The 20,067-nt window shown below is 68.4% G+C and overlaps 1 protein-coding gene across 1 annotated transcript; it reads right to left on the bottom strand.

Moving 5' to 3' along the window:
• Positions 1-84: 84 nt before the first annotated feature.
• SPTB (spectrin beta, erythrocytic) lies at positions 85-19,140 on the bottom strand. The gene is given in 38 exon segments (XM_030007008.2): positions 85-1,063; positions 1,634-1,676; positions 1,758-1,931; positions 2,008-2,177; positions 4,125-4,209; positions 4,570-4,679; positions 4,785-4,981; positions 5,075-5,159; positions 5,239-5,377; positions 5,466-5,710; positions 5,806-6,180; positions 6,262-6,466; positions 6,754-6,884; positions 7,551-7,826; positions 7,911-8,000; positions 8,087-8,302; positions 8,512-8,703; positions 8,705-8,776; positions 8,893-9,039; positions 9,116-9,206; positions 9,288-9,490; positions 9,585-10,344; positions 10,428-10,565; positions 10,645-11,518; positions 11,609-11,759; positions 11,947-12,219; positions 12,221-12,250; positions 12,328-12,486; positions 13,241-13,358; positions 13,442-13,629; positions 13,706-13,818; positions 14,044-14,159; positions 14,262-14,342; positions 14,425-14,516; positions 14,634-14,807; positions 15,022-15,173; positions 15,254-15,451; positions 18,989-19,140. Coding segments are annotated over 37 exon segments (6,978 nt in total). The 5' UTR covers positions 15,402-15,451; positions 18,989-19,140; the 3' UTR covers positions 85-898.
• Between the last annotated feature and the right edge of the window lie 927 nt (positions 19,141-20,067).

Raw genomic sequence — 20,067 nt, 5'->3', positions numbered from 1 at the left:
CCCCCGGGGTGACTTGGCTCGGCCGCGGGGTGCAGGGGGGGGTCCCCCGGCCCTGGCAGCGCTGGGTGGGGGCACGGGGTGGTGGGTGCGGGAGCGGGGGCAATGGCAAGCGGTGCCGGCCCCCCCTCCCCGTGCCCACGGGCCGACGCTCTTTGGTTGGTGCCCACAGGGGCCGGAGCTGCCCCCTCTGCACCCATGCGCTGGGGTGGGGGGGGTTATGGCTTTGGGGGGGGGGGGGGGCACCTGCGGCAGCCCACCGTGTGGGTGCTGGGTGGTGGTGGGGGGCATGCACGCGTGTGGGGCATGCACACCCGTGGCCGTGCGCGTGGAGGGGTAGGTGCGCCTGCATGCGGGGACACACGTGTGCACACGTGTGCATGCAGGGACACGTGTGTGCACGGGGCTGCTGCACACCCCTGTGCGTGGGGGCACCCCTGGGTGCACACGCCTGGAGGGGCACGTACACACCTACGCATGTGCACACAGGGACGTAGGTATAGGTCTGTGTTCACCTTTGCATAGGTGTGTGCATACCCTTAAGCATAGAAATGTATGTATATATATAAATATAAATATATATATATATACACATGTGCACACAGGCACGTGTTCAACGCACATGGGCTGTGCACGCTCGTATATGTGCCGCTATATATATATATACATAGATGTGAGCCCACGCGTGCACTCGCAGAGGTGAGGGGGTGCATCTACGCGTGCCCGTACAGGGGCACGTACAGCTCCTGGACACGCATGAAGCCCGGCAGCTGCCCCTATAGACCCGGCTGTACGTATAGGTACGTGCACATGCAGGTCCCTATGCACACGTGGCCGCGAGCACCGCCGGTGTGATGGGTCCCCAGGGTGTGGGGGTCCCCCCACCCCGGAGCAGGGGTTGTTATTTCTTTTTGGGGAAGAAGCTGAACCGTTTCTCCTTGTCCTTGCGGGGCAGGGGGGGCTCAGGGGGGGCCGGAGGCAGGGGCAGGCTCTGCGCCTTCTCCCGGCTGCTCCGGCACTCGGTTATTGCTGTGCTCAGCCCCTGCAGCCAGGCCTGCAGCTCCTCCTGTGGGCATGGGCAGGGGCTCGGGGGGGGGGCTCCCCTGGCCCCCCCATCACCTTCCTGGTCACCCTCTGGCCCCCCCCAGGTGATGCCAGCTGCCCCCCATCTTCCCCAGCCACCCACATCCCCCTGGGCACCGCCAGCCCCCCACCCTGTCCTGATAGCACCCCTGGCCACCCCATGTCCCCCCCTTGCCACGTCCTCATGGTACCCCTGGCCACCCCGTGGCCCCGCAGGCAGCGCCAGCCACCTGTGAGCCCACTGGGCACTACAGGTCACCCTGTGTATCCCCCCGGGCGCTACTGGTCTCCCCTGGGCATCTCTAGCCACCCTGTATCCCACTGGCCACCCCGCGTCCCCCTGGGCACTGCTAGTCCCCTCCGGGAACCACCAGCCACCTTCTGTCCCCCCGGGTACCACGGGCCACCCTGTGTCCCCCGTGGGCACTGCTGGCCACCGCCATGTCCCCTGGGGACCACCAGCCACCCTGGGTCCTCCTGGGCACTACCGGTCCCCTCTGTCCCCTGGGCATCTCCAGCCCCCGCCACATCCCCCCCCCGGGATGCTCCTCACCTCATCCTTGCCGTGGAAGAGCCACACGCTGCCATTGCTGAGCCTGGGGACAGGAGCGCAGGTGCCAGTGAGGCGTGTGCCCCCACCCCGTGCCGTGCCATCCCATGCCACGCCGGTGCCTTACCTGAGTTTGAAGACGTGCTTCTTCTTCTTGTAGCCGGCGGCCACCTCGCAGAGGGCATCCCGCAGTCCCAGGGGCTCCTCGCCGTGGCAGGGCAGCCCCAGCGCCCGGCTCTTGGCATCCTTGAAGAAGGCGAGCTGGCCGCCCCGCAGCACGCAGTACCGCGTGCTCCACGACCTGCCGTCACACCGCCCCGTCAGCCCAGCGCACGGTGCCCGTGCCGACCGGCACTGCCGCCGTCCGCCGTGCCTACCGGTTGGACGCCCGTTTGGTGGCTGCCTCCAGGTCGTGCTTGCGGCCGAGGTAGCCCTCCAGCTGAATGCTGCAGGTGCGGGCCGGTAGCGTGGCCGGCTCCTCCGGCTCCTCCCGCGGTGGCCCTGGGCTCGGCAACGCCGGCTCCTCATCGCCCGTCGTCCGCGCCAGCTGCCGCAAAGCAACAGCCCTGTTACGCCGCGGTGGCACCGCTCGCCACCAAAAGCCACATCCTGAGGTCTCGTTCCCTCCCACCGTGGCACCCCGCGCGGGGGTCCCTATCCCCAGCGGGGGCTCACGGTCCCCAAACCGGCGATGGGTGCCAGCCAGGGGTGGGTCACCCCTAGATCTCTGTGCCAGTGACCCCACCAGCTCCAGTAAGTGGGAGCTGGTGGCTACTGGGAGGACCCCAGCAAGCAGCTGCGGGACAGTCCAGCCCCGGGACGCTCAGCACGGTGCCAGGGCCCCCCCAGATTTGGGGTGATGGGGTTGAGCCGAGCCAGGCAAGCAGCCCTGGGAGCCATCCCGGTGTTGTCCCCCACCCAGGGGGATTGGGGACAGCAGGGGATGCCGGCAGGCAGAGGGGCTCTGGTCGGGGGCCGCGGTGCCTGGCAAACAGGGTGCCCATCCAGGGGCAGCAGCTGGGTGCCACAGGAGGGGCTGGGGCACGGCGATCCTGGGGTGCCCATCCCCTCTCCTGCGCCCAGGGATGGCCCCAGCCACATTTGCCGGCACCACCGGGAGCATGTGGAGGTCCGGCGGTGTGTCCTGCCGGGAGGGACGGGAGGAGGGACGCTGTCCCTGGCAGCCGGGAGGTGACCGTGTCCCCGAGCTGGCAGGCAGAGAAGGATTGTGTCCCCGAGCAAGCAGGCAGTAGTCTTGTCCCCAAGCAGACAGAGGGGGCTCCTGTCCCCAAGCAGGTGAAAGTGGCCGTGTCCCCGAGCAGGCAGAGGGGAACCCTGTCCCCAAGGAGCCAGAAGATGCCCGTATCCTCAAGCAGGCAGAAATAATCTCATCCCTGAGTAGGTACTCGGGGATCCTGTCCCCAGGCAGGTGAAAGCAATCTTGTCCCCAAGGAGCCAGAAGATGCCCATGTCCCCAAGCAGGCAGAAGGGGATCCCGTCCCCAGGCAGGCAGAACAACCAGAAAGCAATCCTGTCCCCAAGCAGGCAGGAGAGGCAGAGAGGCTGGCAGCAAGCACAAGGTGGTTGGCACACGGAGTGACGATGCCCCGAGGGTAGCAATGCCCCGTGGGGTGATGATGCCTCCCAGGGTGACGATGCCCCGAGGGCTGACGATGCCCTGAGGGGTGCTGATGCCTTGTAGGGTGACAATGCCCCACACAGTGATGTCTCTTGGGGTGACGATGCCCTTTGGGGTGGCGATGCCCCACAGGGTGGCACTGCCCCATACAGCGATGATGTCTCTTGGGGTGATGATGTGCCTTGGGGTGACGATGCCTCACAGGGTGCCATCCCCATGAGGTGATGATGCCCCACGGGCCACGTGCTGTGGGGCTGACGTGAGCTTGGCCAGCCAGGAGCGTCATTGCTGTGTGTCCATGGGCAGCTCTGCCCAATATCCCCGCCGTGCCGGGGCAGAGCCAGCCCCACTCCCAGGACTGGGTGCTTGGAAAGCCGGGTTCCACGGGGCTGGTGGGGTCCCCGTGGGTTTCTCTTGGGATGCACGCTGCCTCGCCAACAGCAGAGGATGGTGGCTGGGATCTGCCCGCTCTGGGGCAGATGCTCCAGCTCTGGCTGCTGCCCCAATCCCAGAGACACCCGTGCACCCACGGGTGCCAGCCTCCACCAGCTGGCCCAAGCCTGGCCACGGGGAACAGGGGTGCTCCAAGCCACCGCAAGGACCCCCTGGCCACCCCAGGAGCTGGGGCAAAGGGGAAGGTGCAGCACCCATGTGCCCGCCTGGCCTTTTTAGGGTCATTTAGCATTTATTCAACTCAAGGCAAGGAACAAGGCAAAGGGTCAGGGGAGCCGTCGGCATGCCACGGCCACGGTCACGGCCACAGCCGCGTCCACGGGGTCTGCCAGGAGTCTGGGGGACATGCAGGGACACCTTTTTTGCTGCTGGGGAAAGAGAAAGCTAAACTTGAGAACTGACCAGCTCTGGTCCATCGGCGGCGGGCGGAGAGACGTCCCGCATGCTAGCACCTTCCCTCTTCTCCTCCTCTTCCTCCTCCTCGGATCTGCGGCAGGGAAGCAGCCCGCTCAGCATCCCCAGCAGAGCGTGGCACCCCTAAAATCCCCGTCCCAGCCAGCTCGCTGGGGAAACGCAGCTGTGGTCCCACAGGGACCTGGGGCTGGCTGCTGCTCTCCCGTCCCCCCTGAGGGATGAAAGCCCCAGCATGGTGGGGCTTGACCTTCATCTCTCCTCTTCACCTTCATCAATTTACTGCTCCAAAATGGTGAATTGCTAAAAAAAAAGCCCTTAATGCTTTGAGAAGAGGGATGCTGGAAAAAATGCCCATGTGCCAGGTGGGTGCCGCAAGCTGCCCCTGCCCGAGATGCTGCCACAGCTGCCTGGGGATGGTGCTGGCATCTCTTACCCAGCCTCCAGCTCCCCGTCCAGATCCAGGCGGTAGTCGGGAGCCTCGGCACGCGTCACCCCGTCCCGCACCAGCCCCTCGCGCAGCGTCCGCTCGCCCAGGAGCTCCAGCTGCCGGGGAAGGGAGCGAAGATGTTAGGGGCTGGTGGGGAAACTGAGGCAGGGCAGGCAGAGGCGAGCTAGGACCAGCTGTGCCCCATCTCGAGCCTTCCTCACCGTCGTCAGCTTCCTCAGGGCAGCGATGCGCTCCTCCCAGGTGGCCGAGGACTTCTCGAAAGCCTCGTGCCGCTTGAGCAGCTTCTCCACCGCGTCCACCGTCTGCCCGTAGTCGCTGCTGGCCAGGTAGGGCTCCTGCGCCATGAGCCACGACTCGGCCACCGAGGCGTCCCGGGAGAACTGGCACACCTCCAGCACTGCGGGCAGGGATGGGCAGCGCTCAGCCCCTTGCCACCACCCCCCCGCCCCGGCCGAGCCACGGTCCTCCCCGGCACCGCCAGCGCACTCACACAGCCGCAGCCGGTCCCAGCGCTGCTCCCACATTTCCATCATGGCCTTCCTCTTCTCCACCACTTCCACCAGCTTTGCCTTGATCTGCGAACGAGGGGACACCGTCACGGGGGGGGCCCCGGTGGTACCATCCTTGCCGTGCCCCCGCCCCGGCTGCCCTCACCTCAGGCGAGTCCTGGTGCTTGCGCTGCAGCAGCTTCTTGCCCAGCTCGATGCAGGCGGTGAAGCTCTTGCCCCGAGCATCCACCTCAGCCCTGATGCCCTGGTGGTACTTCATGAGCAGCTCCACCGAGGAGACATCCCTGGAGACAGAGAGGTGCCGGCGTCGGTGGTGGCATCAGTGCCGGGTCCCAGCAAACGGCTCCGGCTGCCCGTGGGGCGCAGCCATACCTGGGTTTCTCCTGCGTCTCGATCTGCCGGACGGTGCTCTCCATCCAGGAGAGCAGGTCCCGCGCCATGCCAAAGAAGCGATGCTTGTCGGCCGTGTCCACCAGCCGGGCCCGGCGCCCGCTGCATGCCTCCAGCAGCGCCCGCAGGGCTCGTGCCACCTCCTGCTCTTGCTCCTGGATGCTGGCCGCCTTCTCCCCGGCGTAGGCGGTCTGCAGGCGTGCCGCCGTCTCCCGAAACTGCTGCACCTGCCCGGCGGAGCCGGAGAGCGCGGGGGATGCTGAGTGCCGGCGGCAGCGGCAGTGCTGCAAGGCATCCCCGCGGGTCCGGGGCGCAGCCTCACCTGCGCCTCCAGCAGCTGGAGGTCACGCTCGAAGGCGCTGTGCATGCGGTGGAAAGCCTCCACCGTGCCGGCATCCTCGCCCAGGTCCTGGGGCAGCTCCTGGCGCCGGGCGGCAATGAGGGCCAGCAGCTCGGCACCATCGTAGAAGTACTTGTGCAGGTCGTGGGAGGCGGCGAGGAGCTGCATGCGGGTGTCGATCAGCTCCAGGAGGTCGGCCCAGCTCTCGTTCAGCCCGTCCTTCCACTCGGCCATGGTAGCCGCCTCCGCGTGCCCTGCGTCAATGAGGTCCTCGATGGCCAGGTTCACTCGGTCCACGCGCTCCTGCCCCACGCTGCCCGTCTCCCGTGCAAACTCCCGAAACTTCTCCCGCAGGAGCTGCGTGGGGGAGGGAAGAGTCAAGTTTACCCCCCCCAAAACCACGCGCTGGCACCGCCGTGCCTGCCCCGGCACCCTCACCGTGACGTGGTCCAGGTCCTGCCCCATCTCCTGGGAGGAGGCGACCACATCGCGCTCGGCGATCCACTGCTCCAGGTCTTCCACCTCCCGCTTCAGCTGGAAGAGGTGGGACATGTTCTCCAGGCGCCGGCGGCGCTCCTCGGCCGCCTCCTTCAGCCCCGCGTAGTGCTTGTCCACTTGGCCCTGCAGCCGGATGATCTGCTCCCTGCACGGCCCCGGCACACAGACACCCCAGTTCTCACCCACGAAAGGATGTCCCCGACCCACCCGTGTTGCCAAATGGGGGGGGGGGTTGGGGGAGGGACCCACTCCACGATCCCCGCATCCCTCTGCCACCACCTCCCTGCCACAACCGGGTCAATGCCACCCAGCCGGAGCGAGGCACCGGGGCAGCCAACGCCGCCGGAGCTCCAGCCAAACCACCCACCCGCCCCGGTGCTGAGGGCACAGGGCTGCCCCGAGGGTCAGGGGACACACGGTGGTGGCACCTACCCCTCAGGGTGGCCGGCGGAGAGCAGCTGCTGAGCCCTCCCTGCCAGCTCCTTGATGGTTTGGCCGTAGTCCTCGATGGACCGCTGCTGCCGGACGTGTCTCTTCAGCATCACCAAGCCGCTCTCCTCGTCCTGCGGCACGGCAAACACCAGCGCCCGTCAGCACCTGGCATGGCCGTGGGAGAGGGACCGGGGTCCAGCCCCAGCGCCCACCCTACGGGCATGTCCTGCCTCCGTCCAATGCAGCGGGGAGCACTGGTGGTCTCGGTGGGGTATGGCATGGCACGGCACAGATAGCGTGGCACGGGGTGGTGTGTAACGGCATGGCTTGGCACGGGATGGTATGGCATGGAAAGGCCAAGCACGGAATGGCATAGGATGACCTGTTATGGCCAAGCATGGCATCTAATGACAAGGTATGGCACAGGTATGACCTATAATGGCATGGCATATAACAGCACAGCATGACATAGCATGGGATGGTGTGTAACGGCACGGCATGTAAGGACACAACATGGCATGGGATGGACAGCGTGTTATAGCACAGCATGACATGGCACAGGATGACCTATAATGGCACGGCATGAGATGGTACAGCACGGCATGGAACGGGATGGATGGCACGTCATGGCACAGCACCGCATGGGACGGCATGTAACGGCATGACACAGCACGGTACCGGATGATGTTTAACGGCACAGCATGGCACGGCCTGGGCTGACATAGGATGGCACCACATGGCACAGCACAGAGCCCCCCCCCCAAGACACAGGGGCGACACGTGGACCCACCCCTCACCTTTGGCTTCTCCTCAGCTCCCATGAAGAGCTCCTGCTCGCTGACCCAAGCCTCGGCCTCGCCGGCGTCCAGGTAGTACTGCTGGGCTTCGCCGGCCTCCTGCAGGCGCCGGTGCCGGGCGGCCGCCTCTGCCCGCAGCGTCTCCCACAGCCCCTGCAGCTCCTGCACCCGCGCCTCCAGCTCCGGGCTCGGCTCGTCACCGCTCGCCGCCACCTCGCCCCGGCTCAGCACCTCGGCCAGGCGCGGGGCATGGCCCGCCAGCTCCTTCTGCAGCGTCTGCCGGCGGGGAGGGTGGTCACGGCAGGGCTCGCCCATGGGACGGGTGGTCCCGGCGGGCGCCGACGCTGTGTCCGGGCTCACCTCGTTCCTCTTGGCCAGGCGCTGCACGCTCGGGAGGTCGCTGCCATGCTCCGTCGACCTTGCCAGCGGCAGCCGCTCCTGCACCCACAGCTGCGGGCGAGAGCACCTGCTGAGCGCCACACGGCACCCGCGGGTGGCCCCAGCGTGCCAGACCCCGCCACGGCGAGGATGCTCACCGTCTCATCCTCCAGATCCCGCCCGAGCTGGTAGATGGCCTTGGTGGTCTCCAGCTCCTTCCTCCTCCTCTCCAGCTGCTCCAACAGGTCAAGGAATCGCCGCCGGAGCCTCTGCTCGTGCCCGTCAGCGTCCGGCACATCCCCGGCAGGGGTGGGAGCCTGCCACCCCAGCTCCTCCAGCTCCTTCATCCACATGCCCACTTGCTCTTCCAGCCTCTGGCGGGGTAGAGCCACGTAAGCCAGGGGGCAGAGCCAGGCCGGAGACCCCCAAGGCACCGGCCAGTCCCAACCGGGGCATAACCCGGCACCTTGGACCCCCCGCCACCCCAAACCGGGGGGGCGGTGCACCCCTACCCAAAGGAAAGGGCGATTTGCCAACGCCCTTCCGCCCCCCCAGCCGCTCGGCTGGCAGTGCCACCACCCACCGTCAGCTTCTTCAGCAACAGGTTGGTGGCGGTGAGGTCCTTGGCCTGCTCGGCGGCACGCAGCTCCTCCTCCGCCTGCCCCAGCCAGCTCTCCAGCTCCCCGTAGCTCCGGGCGTACAGCGCCGAGCGGTTGGCCTCGAAGAGCCGCCGGCCCTTCTCCTCAGCGGCGCGGCGCAGCCCGTCCCACCGCCCCGCGCAGCTCGTCCAGTCGCTGCGCCACCACCTCGCTGTACCGCGGCTTGCGCCTCGCCAGCTCCTTCCCCTCCTGCCAGCAACACCGAAGAGGTCGGCGGCCGCCACGGCGCGGCTCCACGCCGGCACGGGGACCTCCCGCCCAGCTGGGGGACAGTGAGGCTTCCAGGCACCGGTGCCGGCACCCACCGTCTCGATCTTCTCCAGCCAGCCCTGGTTAGATGCCAGCTCGGCCATGAACGCCTGGTGCTTCTGCCACTTGCCGTGGAGGCCACGAGCTTCGCCGTAGGAGGTGTCCTGTGCCGTCAGCATCTTCTCCTCCACCCAGGCGTCGAACTGCGGACAAGGGGTGTCAGGGCTCGGCTGGCCGGGACCCCCCCCACCGGCGCTGCCGGCCGTGCCGCATCCCTACCTCCCGGCAGCTCTGCAGAAAGGTCTGCAGCTCGTGGTTGTCCTGCAGCAAACCCGCCGCCTCCTCTGCCTTGACCACGACCGCTCCGTGCCTGGCAGGGCGACCAGAAACGGGCAGCATCAGCCCTGCTGCCCGCACGCCGCCCGCCCGCTGGCCCCCTCGCCAGACTCACCGCTCCTGGAGGGCCTGGCACTTCTCGGCAATCTTCTCGGCAAAGATGTTTCCCTCGGCCACCAGCTTGGTGCCGCCGGCCACCACCTCGGGGACCTTCTCGGCACCGCTCTCCATGCCGGCGCGGAAGTCCTGGAAGCGGCGCAGGGCGGCAGCCGAGCCCTCCAGCGTGGCGGGCAGCTCCAAGTGGGCCAGCGTGTACTCCTGGAGGGGGAACACGGCGGGGGGGGGCTCAGCACCTTTTCAGGGCACCCGTGAGTCGGGGACCCCCTCCGAGGACCCCTCTTTGGGCACCCACCTGGTTAGCGAGGAGGATCTCCGCCTGCTTGGCGTCGCGGAGGAACTCCTGGAAGCCGCGGCACTGGGCGAGGAAGCGGTGCCGGGTCTCCGCCATCCTGCCCAGGGCGGCCCAGCCGGCCTCCACGCCGCGCAGGCGCTGCCGCAGCCCCTCGTACTGGGGGTCCTCCTGCTCCCCCACCGCCCGCTCCCCCGACTCCATCAGGGCGGCAAAGGTGGCCGCGTGCTCCTCCGCGTCCCGCCGCGCGGCCTCGTGCCGCCGCAGCAGCTCCTCCGCCTCGGCCAAAGAGGCCGGCACCTCGTCGGCAGCCGCCACGGCTTTCTGAGCTCCGAAGAGCCAAGCCTGGAAGTCATCCAGGTCCTGCAAGAAGCGCCGGAGCTGCCCGGCTTCCCCCAGGGAGGCCGCCCGTTCCCCCAGGGCCTCCTGCAGTTCCCCCCAGGCGGCCACCGCCGCCAACAGCCGCTCAGCCGTCTCTCCGGCCACCTCGGGTCGTTCCTCGGCCAGGCGGTCGGCCTGGGAGCGCAGGGCCACCAGACGGTCCTCGGCGACCGCCAGTTCCCGCTCGATGCCGTAGAGCTTGCGTTGGGTGGCCAGGACGCCGGCCAGGTCCCGGCCCAGCTCGGCGGTGGCCTCGACCGCCCGGGTTTTGCTCTGCAGCCATTGCCGGGTCTCCTCGCTCTCCAGACGGTAGTTGAGGAGGCGCAGCGCCGAGCCCACCGCCCGGCGACGCTCGGACACCAGCTCCCCGAACCGGTCCCACCTGCGAGCCGGAGGCGGGTGACGGCAGGGGACGAAGAACCGGCAGGAAAGGCCCGAAGCAGACGGCGCGCCCGCCCGCCGTACCTCTCGTTGAGTTGCTCCCGGCACTGCCGGACCTGGGGGCTGCGGGGGTGCCCGCTCGCCAGCAGCCCGTCGGCTGCCTGGTTGACGGCAGCGATCTGGGAAGCCACGGCGGCCATCTCCTGCTCCAGCCCGTCCAGCCTGCGGGGAACGGCCGGGCTGAGAACGGGCCACACCTCGGGACGTGGCACGGCAGCGCCGCCGCCGCGAGGGTCCCTACCTGTGCTGCGCCACGTCCAGGTCCTCCAGCGCCTGGGGGACCTCCAGCTGCCCCAGCCAGGTCTCCTTGGACCCCATCCAGAGGTGGCAGGCATCGCTCTCCCCAAAAACGGTGTAGAGGTCGAGGGCGTCCTGCAGCTGGCGGCCTCGCCGCTCGGCCAGGGCGGCCGCCTCAGCGTGCAGCTCCCGCAGGGCCGCCAGCCGGCTCTGCGCCTCGGGGCCGGCCCGCAGCTCCGGGGGGAAGCCCTCGGCTCGCTGGGCTAGCCCGTCCAGCTGTTCCCGGGCGGCCGCCATCTCCTCCAGCAGCTCCCAGTGCTGCCGCAGCAGGGCGCGGGTGTGGGACTCGTCCTGGCCCAGCTCTTCGGCGGCCGCCCGCCGGCGGGCATCCTGCAGTCCCTCCGCCAGCTCCTCCGCTTCCACCTGGAACTGGAAGAAGCCCTCGGCCTCCCGCAAGCCGCGCCGGCGGAAAGCCGCCAGCTCTTCCAGCTGCGCCCACAGCGCCCGCACCGCAGCCCCCCGCTCCCGCAGCCGGCCGGCCGCCTGGCCCCCCGCCGCCGCCGCCAGACCCTCGCCCGCTGCCAGCGCCCGCTCCAGCCGGTCGCCCCGGCTCCGCAGCTCGGCCTCGAAGGCGGCGTGCCGGCGCTGGAGCAGCAGCACGCCCGGCAGGTCCTTCCCAAAGTCCAGGGAGGAGTAGAGCTGCTCCTGCTCCTTGATCCAGCCCTCCGCCTCATCCAGCTCCCACAGGCAGGTCCAGAGGGATCGGGACTGCTCCAGCAAGGCTCTCCTTCGGGCCGCCAGCACCTGCAGCTCCCGCCGGCACAGCTCCAGGTGGCTCACGCGGTCCCGGATGACTTTGGGGTCGCAGGGACGGTAGCCTGGCCAGGGAGCGGGGCAGGCGCCCATCAGCAGGGCGTCCCGGCTTCGCCCGGTCGTGCTGCGGTCCCGGGGCATCCCGGCACACCTACCCTCAGCGTCGGCAAAGCGGAGGGCAGCGGCGCTGATGGCCCGTGTCTTCTCCGCCTGCAGGGCCATGTCACCCTCCAGCAGCCGGTGGGTCTGCAGTAGCTCCTCTGCCTCCAGAAGGTGCTTCCCGGATTCGGGCGATGCCAGCTGCACCTGCGGGAGAGCCCCAGCCGTCACCAACTACCAGCTCCAGCGGACGGCACCCACTGCTACCCAAAAGCCGCTGCCAGCACCCCAGGACTTCATCTGCCTCCCCGGGGCGGGGGGGTTTCCCACCAATGCCCTGCCTGGTGGGATGATGGCATCCCACTCATGGTGGCACCAAACACCCGCGACTCACCTTGACCTCATCCATCCAGTCGATGCTATGGAGCATCTCCTGGAAGAGGTGCTGCAGGGCGAGGTTCATCTCCAGGCGCTGGCGCCGGGCGGCCAGCAGCTCCAGGAGCTGCTCCCAGAGCCGCAGGATGTTGTCCTTGCGCCTGTTGATGCGCTGGATGTCGTGGTAGCCCTCCACCTCCAGCTCCTTCGCCACCGCCTCGATGGCCTGCACCCGCTCCCTGTAGGCGGCCGTGTCCGTCTCGATGGCTTCATGCTTCTTCTTAGCCGCCTCCCACCGCCGGCAGGTCCTGGCCGAAGTTGTCCTGCCCCGGCACAAAGCCCGCGGTGAGGCTCCGGCGGGGCACCCTGGGGTCCCGGGGGTGGGTGTCCCCGGCCTCACCTGTGCCACCAGGCGCTGGTTCTCGCTCAGCCAGGCCTCCCGCATGGCCGCTTTGCGGTCGAAGCGCCGCGCCAGCTGCTCCAGTTTCTCCTGCCGGATGAGCTCGGTGCGCAGTGCCAGCTCCCGCTCGTGCTCTGCTTTCTCCAGCTGCTCCCAGGCCTGGGGGAAGGCGGCACAGGACGGGCATGGCACCCGCATCCCCACGTCCCCACACCCACCCGCGTCTTGTTCTGCTGGCGAACCCTAACGTGACCCGCGGATGGGGGAGCACGGCTGGAGGAACCCAACCTGCCCTGCGATGGACCTGACCTGCCCTGGGATGGACTCAATGTGTCCTGGGATGAACTTGAACTGCCTTGGGAGATGGACCCAAACTCCCCTAGGACCCATCTCAGGATGGACCCAAACTGCCTCAGGAGATGGACCCAAACTGCCTCAGGAGATGGACCCAAACTGCCTCAGGAGATGGACCCAAACTGCCTCAGGAGATGGACCCAAACTGCCTCAGGAGATGGACCCAAACCGCCTCAGGAGATGGACCCAAACTGCCTCAGGAGATGGACCCAAACTGCCTCAGGAGATGGACCCAAACTGCCTCAGGAGACGGACCCAACCTGCCCGCGGGAGACGGACCTGACTTGCTCTCAAGCAGACCCAATCTGCCCCAGGATAGACCTGAACTGCCCTAGGAACTGAACTGCCCTGGGATGGACGCGAATTGCCCTGGGAGATGGACCTGACTCGCCCCGAGATGGAGCCCAGCTGCCCCGGCACATCCCTGGGACAGCCTGGGGAGCAAAGCTCCCGGGGATATCAGGGGAAGAGCTGCCCCCAAGGTTGCAAGGTGCCGCGGGAGCAGCCGCGTGTCCCCACGGCACAGGACACGGCCAGGCTGCCGGGACGGGCCCCGTACCCGGTTGATGTCGGAGACCAGGCGCCCCTCGTGCGGGGTGTAGACGCGCTGGTTGTTGGCTCGCATCCGCGACTGGATGGTGAAGAGCAGCACCTCCAGGTTGCCTTTCTCCTGAAACCTGCCCCAGAGAGAGCTCAGCCTTCGGGCACCCGTGGGTGCTCAACACCACCGCGTGGGCACGGGGGGCTCGGGGGCGCTTACCTGGGGGGCTTCTCCACGGTGCGGTAGGTGCTGAAGGCTTGCAGCTGGTGCTGCACCCCGGCCAGCGAGTTGGCGAAGCTGCGGCTGTTGAGGGAGACGATGGTCTGCTCGATCCAGGTGAGCAAGTTGGAAGCCAGTCCCCCGTAGCCCTCGATCATCCGCTCCGTCTCCTTGGCGTGCTCAATGACCTGCGGCGGGGCCGGTGGTGAGCGCAGGGTGCCGGCACCCTGGCAGAACACCCCCCACCTCAACGCCATCCCCTACCTTGCCCAGACGCCTGCCCTCCACCTCCAGCACCTTCATCTTGGAGAAGTAGTGGTAGAAGGCCACCACGTAGGTGATGATGGACTTCTCGTCGGGGTTCTCCGTGAACACATCTGCCCAGCGCGAGCGAGAGGCGTCAGTCCTGACCCAGCGTCTGCGTTGCCCCGGCATCACCCCAATGGCAACGGGCCACCACGGCCTCATGAGGTCCCCCCCTTGCTCCCACCCAGACCCCACTTCCACGGGGTGGAAACCTCTCTGCCCCTCCGTGGGGCCTGGGCGCATCCCAGGGTGTAATGGGGAAACTGAGGCAGGAGGGTTGGCAGCGGCAGCCTCACCTTCGGGGTCAAGGAGCGGGGTGATGCCCAGGTGCCGCTCCGCCACGCTGAACGCGTGCTCCAGGTTGTGCCGGGCGTTGGATTTGGTCAGATTTTGGAAGTCAAACAGCTCGGGCCTGGGGACAGAGTGTGCCGGACAGCGGTGACGCACCCGTGGGACATCCCCCGGTGCCACCACCGCCCCAGCGTGTCCCAGTGGCCGCCGCCGTGCCGCCTACCTGTGCCGGTGGATGAGGGCGTTGAAGGCCAGCCCATCCTTCCAGCTCGAGGTGAAGTTGGTGACGTTCACATGGGAGTACCTGCCATGGGGACAGAGCGTCACTGTCACCCTCCGGGCACCCCCGGTCCCCAGTGCAGTGGGGTGTGGGTCCCACCACCTACCCCGCCGTCTTCATCTGGCACCAGAGTAGCAGTGCGTCCCTGGCCGAGCGTGTCTCCCGGCCCTCCTGTGTCTGCATGATGATATCCTGGATCTGGGGGCAGAAGGACGTCCCGGGGTTGGAAGAGGACATCCATGGAGAAGGGCTCCCACTCGGGAACGAGCCATGGGGTGCTGAGATGAGGGGTGCCCCCCACCCACCCCGCCCTACCTGGAAGCGGAGGATGATGGTCCAGATGAGGCCGAGGACGAGGCGGTGGTTGCCGTCCACGATGTCGTGGGAGCCCATGTTCTCCAGGTGCACCCTCTGCTCCTTCAGGAACTGCAGAGCCTTGTCCACATTCTCCAAGCAGTGGATCCGCATCCGGCCCTTGGTGGGCTTGGGCTGGGGCATGACAGAGCTCAGCACCCTCCCCTCCCCAACGCGCACCCCCACCCCTGCCCGGGGACACCCCCTGCACCGCTGCTGCCACCCAACCCTGGTGGAGCCTTGGTCAACGCCAAGGTCAACAGCTTTGGTGGAGCACCAGAGCTGGTGGGGCATGGCACGGCATGGCATGGCATGGGTCCCAGGGTCTCCAGCTGGATGGGAGGCCTACCAGAAGCTCTCCTGACAACACCTCCAGCAGCTTGATGAGCACCCGCCCATCCCGGAGGTCCATGTAGAGGTCTGAGATGCGGCAAGTGACGCGAGCCAAGTGCGAGTTCACCCACTTGGTGAAGGTTTTCTTCTGCACGGCCTCCCGCTCGTCTGCAACGAGAGCGGGCACGGTGGCACCAGCGGCAGGGACAACCCGGGAGGACCGAGGGGACCCGAGACCCATCCCCGACCTGCCAGGGCTTTGATGCGGGAGCGCTCGAAGAGGCGCGCCGAGCTGTTGTCGTTGTCCAGCTCATCGTCGGAGGCTTCCCAGGGGATGTTGAAACGGCTGTACTGCTGCTGCAGCTCCAGCTGCTCGTAGTCGTTCGCCGAGGTCATGGTCCCGGCGTCCCCCGGCCGGGCGGCCGTTGGCTACCGGCGAGAAGCCCCTGGGGGAGAGCGGAGGCCGTGGGCACCGGCATCGCTGCGGCAGCTCGCCGTCCCTGCCGCGCGTGGGGATTTGCGGCTCAGAGCTGCTGGTTAAGCTGCTCAGAGGGATTTAGCCTCACCCCCGCCGAGGTGTTGGGGGGGCACCTGGGTGCCGCACGCTCGGGGACTCGCCCCGCCGGCACGGATCCCTGCGCCGAGCTGTGCCGACGGCTCCTTACGGCGGTGCTTCCCTACCCGGGTCCTGCCTGCCCACCCGGCATCCTGGGCCAGGTCCCCAGGGACGTCGTCCCCACCGTTGGGTGCCCTTGGGGGAAGCGGGTGCTGCTCGCGCCCACCCCGACGCCTGCGCCGTGGAGGGGATTCGCTGGCACCCGTGGCAGAAAGCGGGCGACAGCTGCCGGCGGGGGGGGGGGGGGGCCGCTCACCCCCAGGGACATTTGAGACACAGATAGGACACGGCCGGTATCTAAAAATGCCTGCGAGCAGCTGTCAGTGGCCGGGCTGGGCGGGAGGAGGCTGCTGGGGCCCCCGCGGGGTGTGGGGTGCCGGGCTGGTGGTGCCGGTGGTGGTGGGGGTCCCCACGGCCAGCCCCCCAGCTGGGACCCCCCCAGCACCCCGGAGCCGCCAGGAACCCTTGGCTGCGGGTGCACGGTGCAGCAGGGGGAAACCCTGGGTGCCCCAAAACCCTTCGTGTCCCCATGAGCCATCACAGCCCGCGGCCCCCCAGCCCCCAGGGGACCTCCCGGGCAGCCAGCGGGTACGAAAGCTTTATCAGGGCTGGGCCCCATCTCTGCACCCTAATCGCGGCCACGCAGGCATGGCCTTGGCTCGGGACCTGGCTTCCACGCAAGAGCGTGCCAGAGCGTGCAAGGACATGAAGGAGCATGCAAAAGCATGCACGTGTGAGCAAGGACCGGCAGGAGCATGCCAGAGCATGCAAGAGCATGCATGCGTGAGCAAGGACACGCAGGAGTATGCTGGAGCGTGCAAGAACTTGCACACATGAGCAAGGACATGCAGGAGTGTGCCGGAGCGTGCAAGAGCACGCACGTGTGAGCAAGGACATGTAGGAGCATGCCAGAGCGTGCAAAGGCGCACACACACGCGAGCAAGGACATGCGGGAGCATGCACATGCAAGCAAGAACAGGAAAATGCATGCAAGGCGGTACAGGAGAGCACGCAAGGCCATGCAAGCGCAGGCAGGAGCACACGGGAGCGTGCAAGAGCGGGGCCCGCAGCCCTCCATGCCGTGGCTCCGTGCCGCTGCCAGCCAGCGCAGCTGGCACTGGGCTTGCTCTCCTGTCCTGCAGCAGAAAACCCCCAGGGAAGCCCAAATCTGGGGACCTCCACCCCAACACCGCAGGACCTACAGCCGGTCTGCCTGGGCGCTGCGAACAGGCTGGGTGCGCCGAGTTGTGTCGGGACTCTGTGGCACGCCGCAGCCCAGCGCTGCCATCCCGGCGGGAGACCTCGGTCCTGGCAGGGCCTCCCCCACGCCACCACCACAACAGCAGGACCACGGCCGCGAGCATCCGAGGAGGAGGAGGAGATCGCGCCGAAGGAAGCCACAGCGGGGCCCAAGGGAGCCGCCGGCGTGTATTTCGAGCGCGGGCGCTCGCCGACCCTTTAAATCTCCCTCTGCCGCACCAGCGCCTTCCAAACAGCCCTGTCTGGCAGAACCACGCCGCTGCCGGCACCCGCTGCCCGGGGATTATCATTCCGCCCGCTCGGCGGGAGGAACGCCGGGAGTGCCGGGGTGTCGGGCCCGCCGTGAGCATCCTGCAGCCGGGGCCAGGGCAGCGTCGTCTTCCCCGGCCGGCGGCTCAGCGCCGTGAATCAGCACTTCCCGGCAAGGGGCTGGCACCGTGCCGCCGCCGAGGTCCCCCCGCCGAGTCCAGGTGACACCCCCCCTGCACCCCGAGGACGGCTGGGGCAGCGGTTCGACTCCTGCCACCCGTGAACCCCTTCCCCGGCTCAGCTCTCGCCACCGCAGCCTGGTGCCGAAACACCGGCTGCCGGTGCACGAGAGCTCGTCGGGGTCCCCCAAAACACCCCGAAGTAGCTGCCCATCACCTCCGCCCACAGCCTGGCGGGTCCCTGGGCCACCCGCTGCCCGGCATCGCCCCGGCTGCTTCGCTTCACCAATTAATGCTTTTATTTTGCATCTCTACCAAGCCAGCGGTCAGCCACGCTCCCGGTGCAACCGGCCCCGTTGGGAAGGGGCAGGAACCGGGGGGGCAAGCCCACAGCCCCCCGACAGCTGCCTGCCTCCCAGGCGCACGGCCAGGGCCGGGAGCAGATGGCCCCGCTCGGCACGGCCGCTCGGCACAGCACGGGGTCGTTGGGCACGGCATGGCACAGCTCCTCCGGCCGGTGATGCCCCGCTCCGGCCGTGGCTCCCCGGCCACGCTCTCACCCGACGGGCAAAGGTTTGGGTTTCCCCAGGGCTGGAATCGTTGCAGATGCCGGCCGTGCCAGGACTGTCCCATGTCACCTAACCCGCCAGCGCACCGCGTGGCGACACGCACACGTGCTGACACTCCACAGATATTTTTGGCTATAAATAGGCCTCCCCTGCGCACAGCGCGGGCCGAGCCCCACTCCCTTCTTAGGAGCTGCCCCCCTGCACCTCCTCGCCTACCCCAAAACCACCAACCGGAGCCCTAAAAACACCCGATAGCTGCAAAATACCCCTCGGCGGGCCGTGCTGGCACCCACCAGGGTTGCAGGGGTCTCCTTTGCTTGCCACCCCCTCCAACGCTCCTTATTGGCTTTATCCAGCGGAGCAAAGGGCACCGCAATCCCCTGACTCCGGGAGCTGGAGATTTGCAAAAGCCGCCGTGAGAAGGGAGCCGGGAAATCAGTCCTGGGTGGTCGCCGGCTTACTGGGGTGCGGGCAGGAGTTCCCCCAGCCCAACGGCCGCCTGCGAGCATCCTCCTGCCGCTGCGCCGGGACGAGGAGGGCCAAGGGCATGGAAGCCAGAAAACTCTTCCCAGTAACTCCAGTTTCCCCAGTTGCTAAAAATTGGTGGTGGAAGCGGGCCGGGTGACGTGCCCCACGTCACCTCCGGAGCCGGTTTGCCCACCACGTCCCACCGGCACACGTTCCACGGTGCCGGGAGCACCCGGGACCGGTGCGGGGACCCCGCTGGGGGTTGTCACCCCCGAGAAAGCGTCCCCAGGGTGTCCCCAGAAAGTCACCGCCGCTCGCCCGCTCCCGTCCTTCCCGGCCCCCGCCGGGGAGAGCAGCCCCCGGGGGACACGGGGTGCCATCGGACCCCCGCCGCGGGGGGAAAAAAGGGGGGTGCTGAGCCCCCCCCCCCCCCGCCAAACTTTGCTCCGTGCCCGCAGCCCCCCCCCCCGCTGCTGCAGCCGGTATCCCCGGGGCGGGCAGCGCGTCCCGGTGCCCCCCGCTTCTCCCCGGGGAGCGGTGCCTCCCGGTGCCCTCCGGTCCCTCCCGCTTTCCTCACCCCCCCCCCCCCCCCCCTCCCGGAGGCGGCGCATCCCGGTGCCCGGGGGCGGCCGCGGCTCTCACCTGCACGGAGCGGCGGGCGGAGGAACGGCGGCGGCGGCGGGCCCGGGACCGGAGCGGGACGGGGGGAGCGGAGCCGCCCTGCACGGCGATATAAATAACATTATCTGAAGGCGCAGGGGCATTCCTGTCCGAGGCCGGTGGAGCTGCCCGGCCCAGATAGCCCCGCTCCCCCCCGGGAGGGCCGGGCGGAGGCGGGCGGGGACGGGCCGCCCGCCCCGCAATGCAGCACAGCGGCCCCCCCCCGGCCGCCGCCGCCACCGGCACCGGCACCTGCCGGGCACGGAACGGCGTCAGCGGCCCGCTGCCACGGGTGGGGCGAGCCCTTCCTCCTCCTTCTCCTCCGGCGAGACCCCGGTAACTCGGGCTGCCCCCCCCCACACACCGGTCCCCGCTGTCCCCCAGCTAGCCCGGGGCACCCTCCGGCTAGCCCAAGGTGCACCTCAGCTGGCCCTGGGGGGTCTCCCAGCCAGGTTTGGGTGTCCCCCAACTAGCCCTGCCTGTCCCCCCACCAGCTCAAGCATCCCCCAGCTCTCCTCGAGTCCCCCTGGCTAGTCCCAGGCACTCCCGGCTAGCCCTGGGGGTCCACCTGCTAGTCCCAGGCACCCGCCAGCCAGCCCTGCATGTCCCAGGTAGCTCTGGGGGTCCCCCACTAGTCCCCGGCACCCACCAGCCAGCCATGGGTGTCCCCAGTAGCCCTGGGTGTCGCCCAGCTAGCCCCAGGCACTCCTGGCTAGCCCTGGGGGTCCCCCAGCTAGTTCCCAGGCACTCCTGCCTAGCCCTGGTGGTCCCTCCACTAGTTGCAGGCACCCGCCAGCCAGACCTGGGTGTCCCCAGTAGCCCTGGGTGTTGCCCAGCTAGCCCCAGGCACTCCTGGCTAGCCCTGGGGGTCCCTCCACTAGTTGCAGGCACCCGCCAGCCAGACCTGGGTGTCCTCAGTAGCCCTGGGTGTCTCCCAGCTAGCCCCAGGCACTCCTGGCTAGCCCTGGGGGTCCCCCCACTAGCCACAGGCACCCGCCAGCCAGCCATGGGTGTCCCCAGTAGCCCTGGGTGTTGCCCAGCTAGCCCCAGGCACTCCTGGC

Source organism: Aquila chrysaetos, unplaced genomic scaffold (assembly GCF_900496995.4).
Source record: "Aquila chrysaetos chrysaetos unplaced genomic scaffold, bAquChr1.4, whole genome shotgun sequence".
Taxonomy (NCBI): domain Eukaryota; kingdom Metazoa; phylum Chordata; class Aves; order Accipitriformes; family Accipitridae; genus Aquila; species Aquila chrysaetos.
Note: the sequence above shows the minus strand (reverse complement) of the source record. Positions and strands in the feature narration are given on the sequence as shown.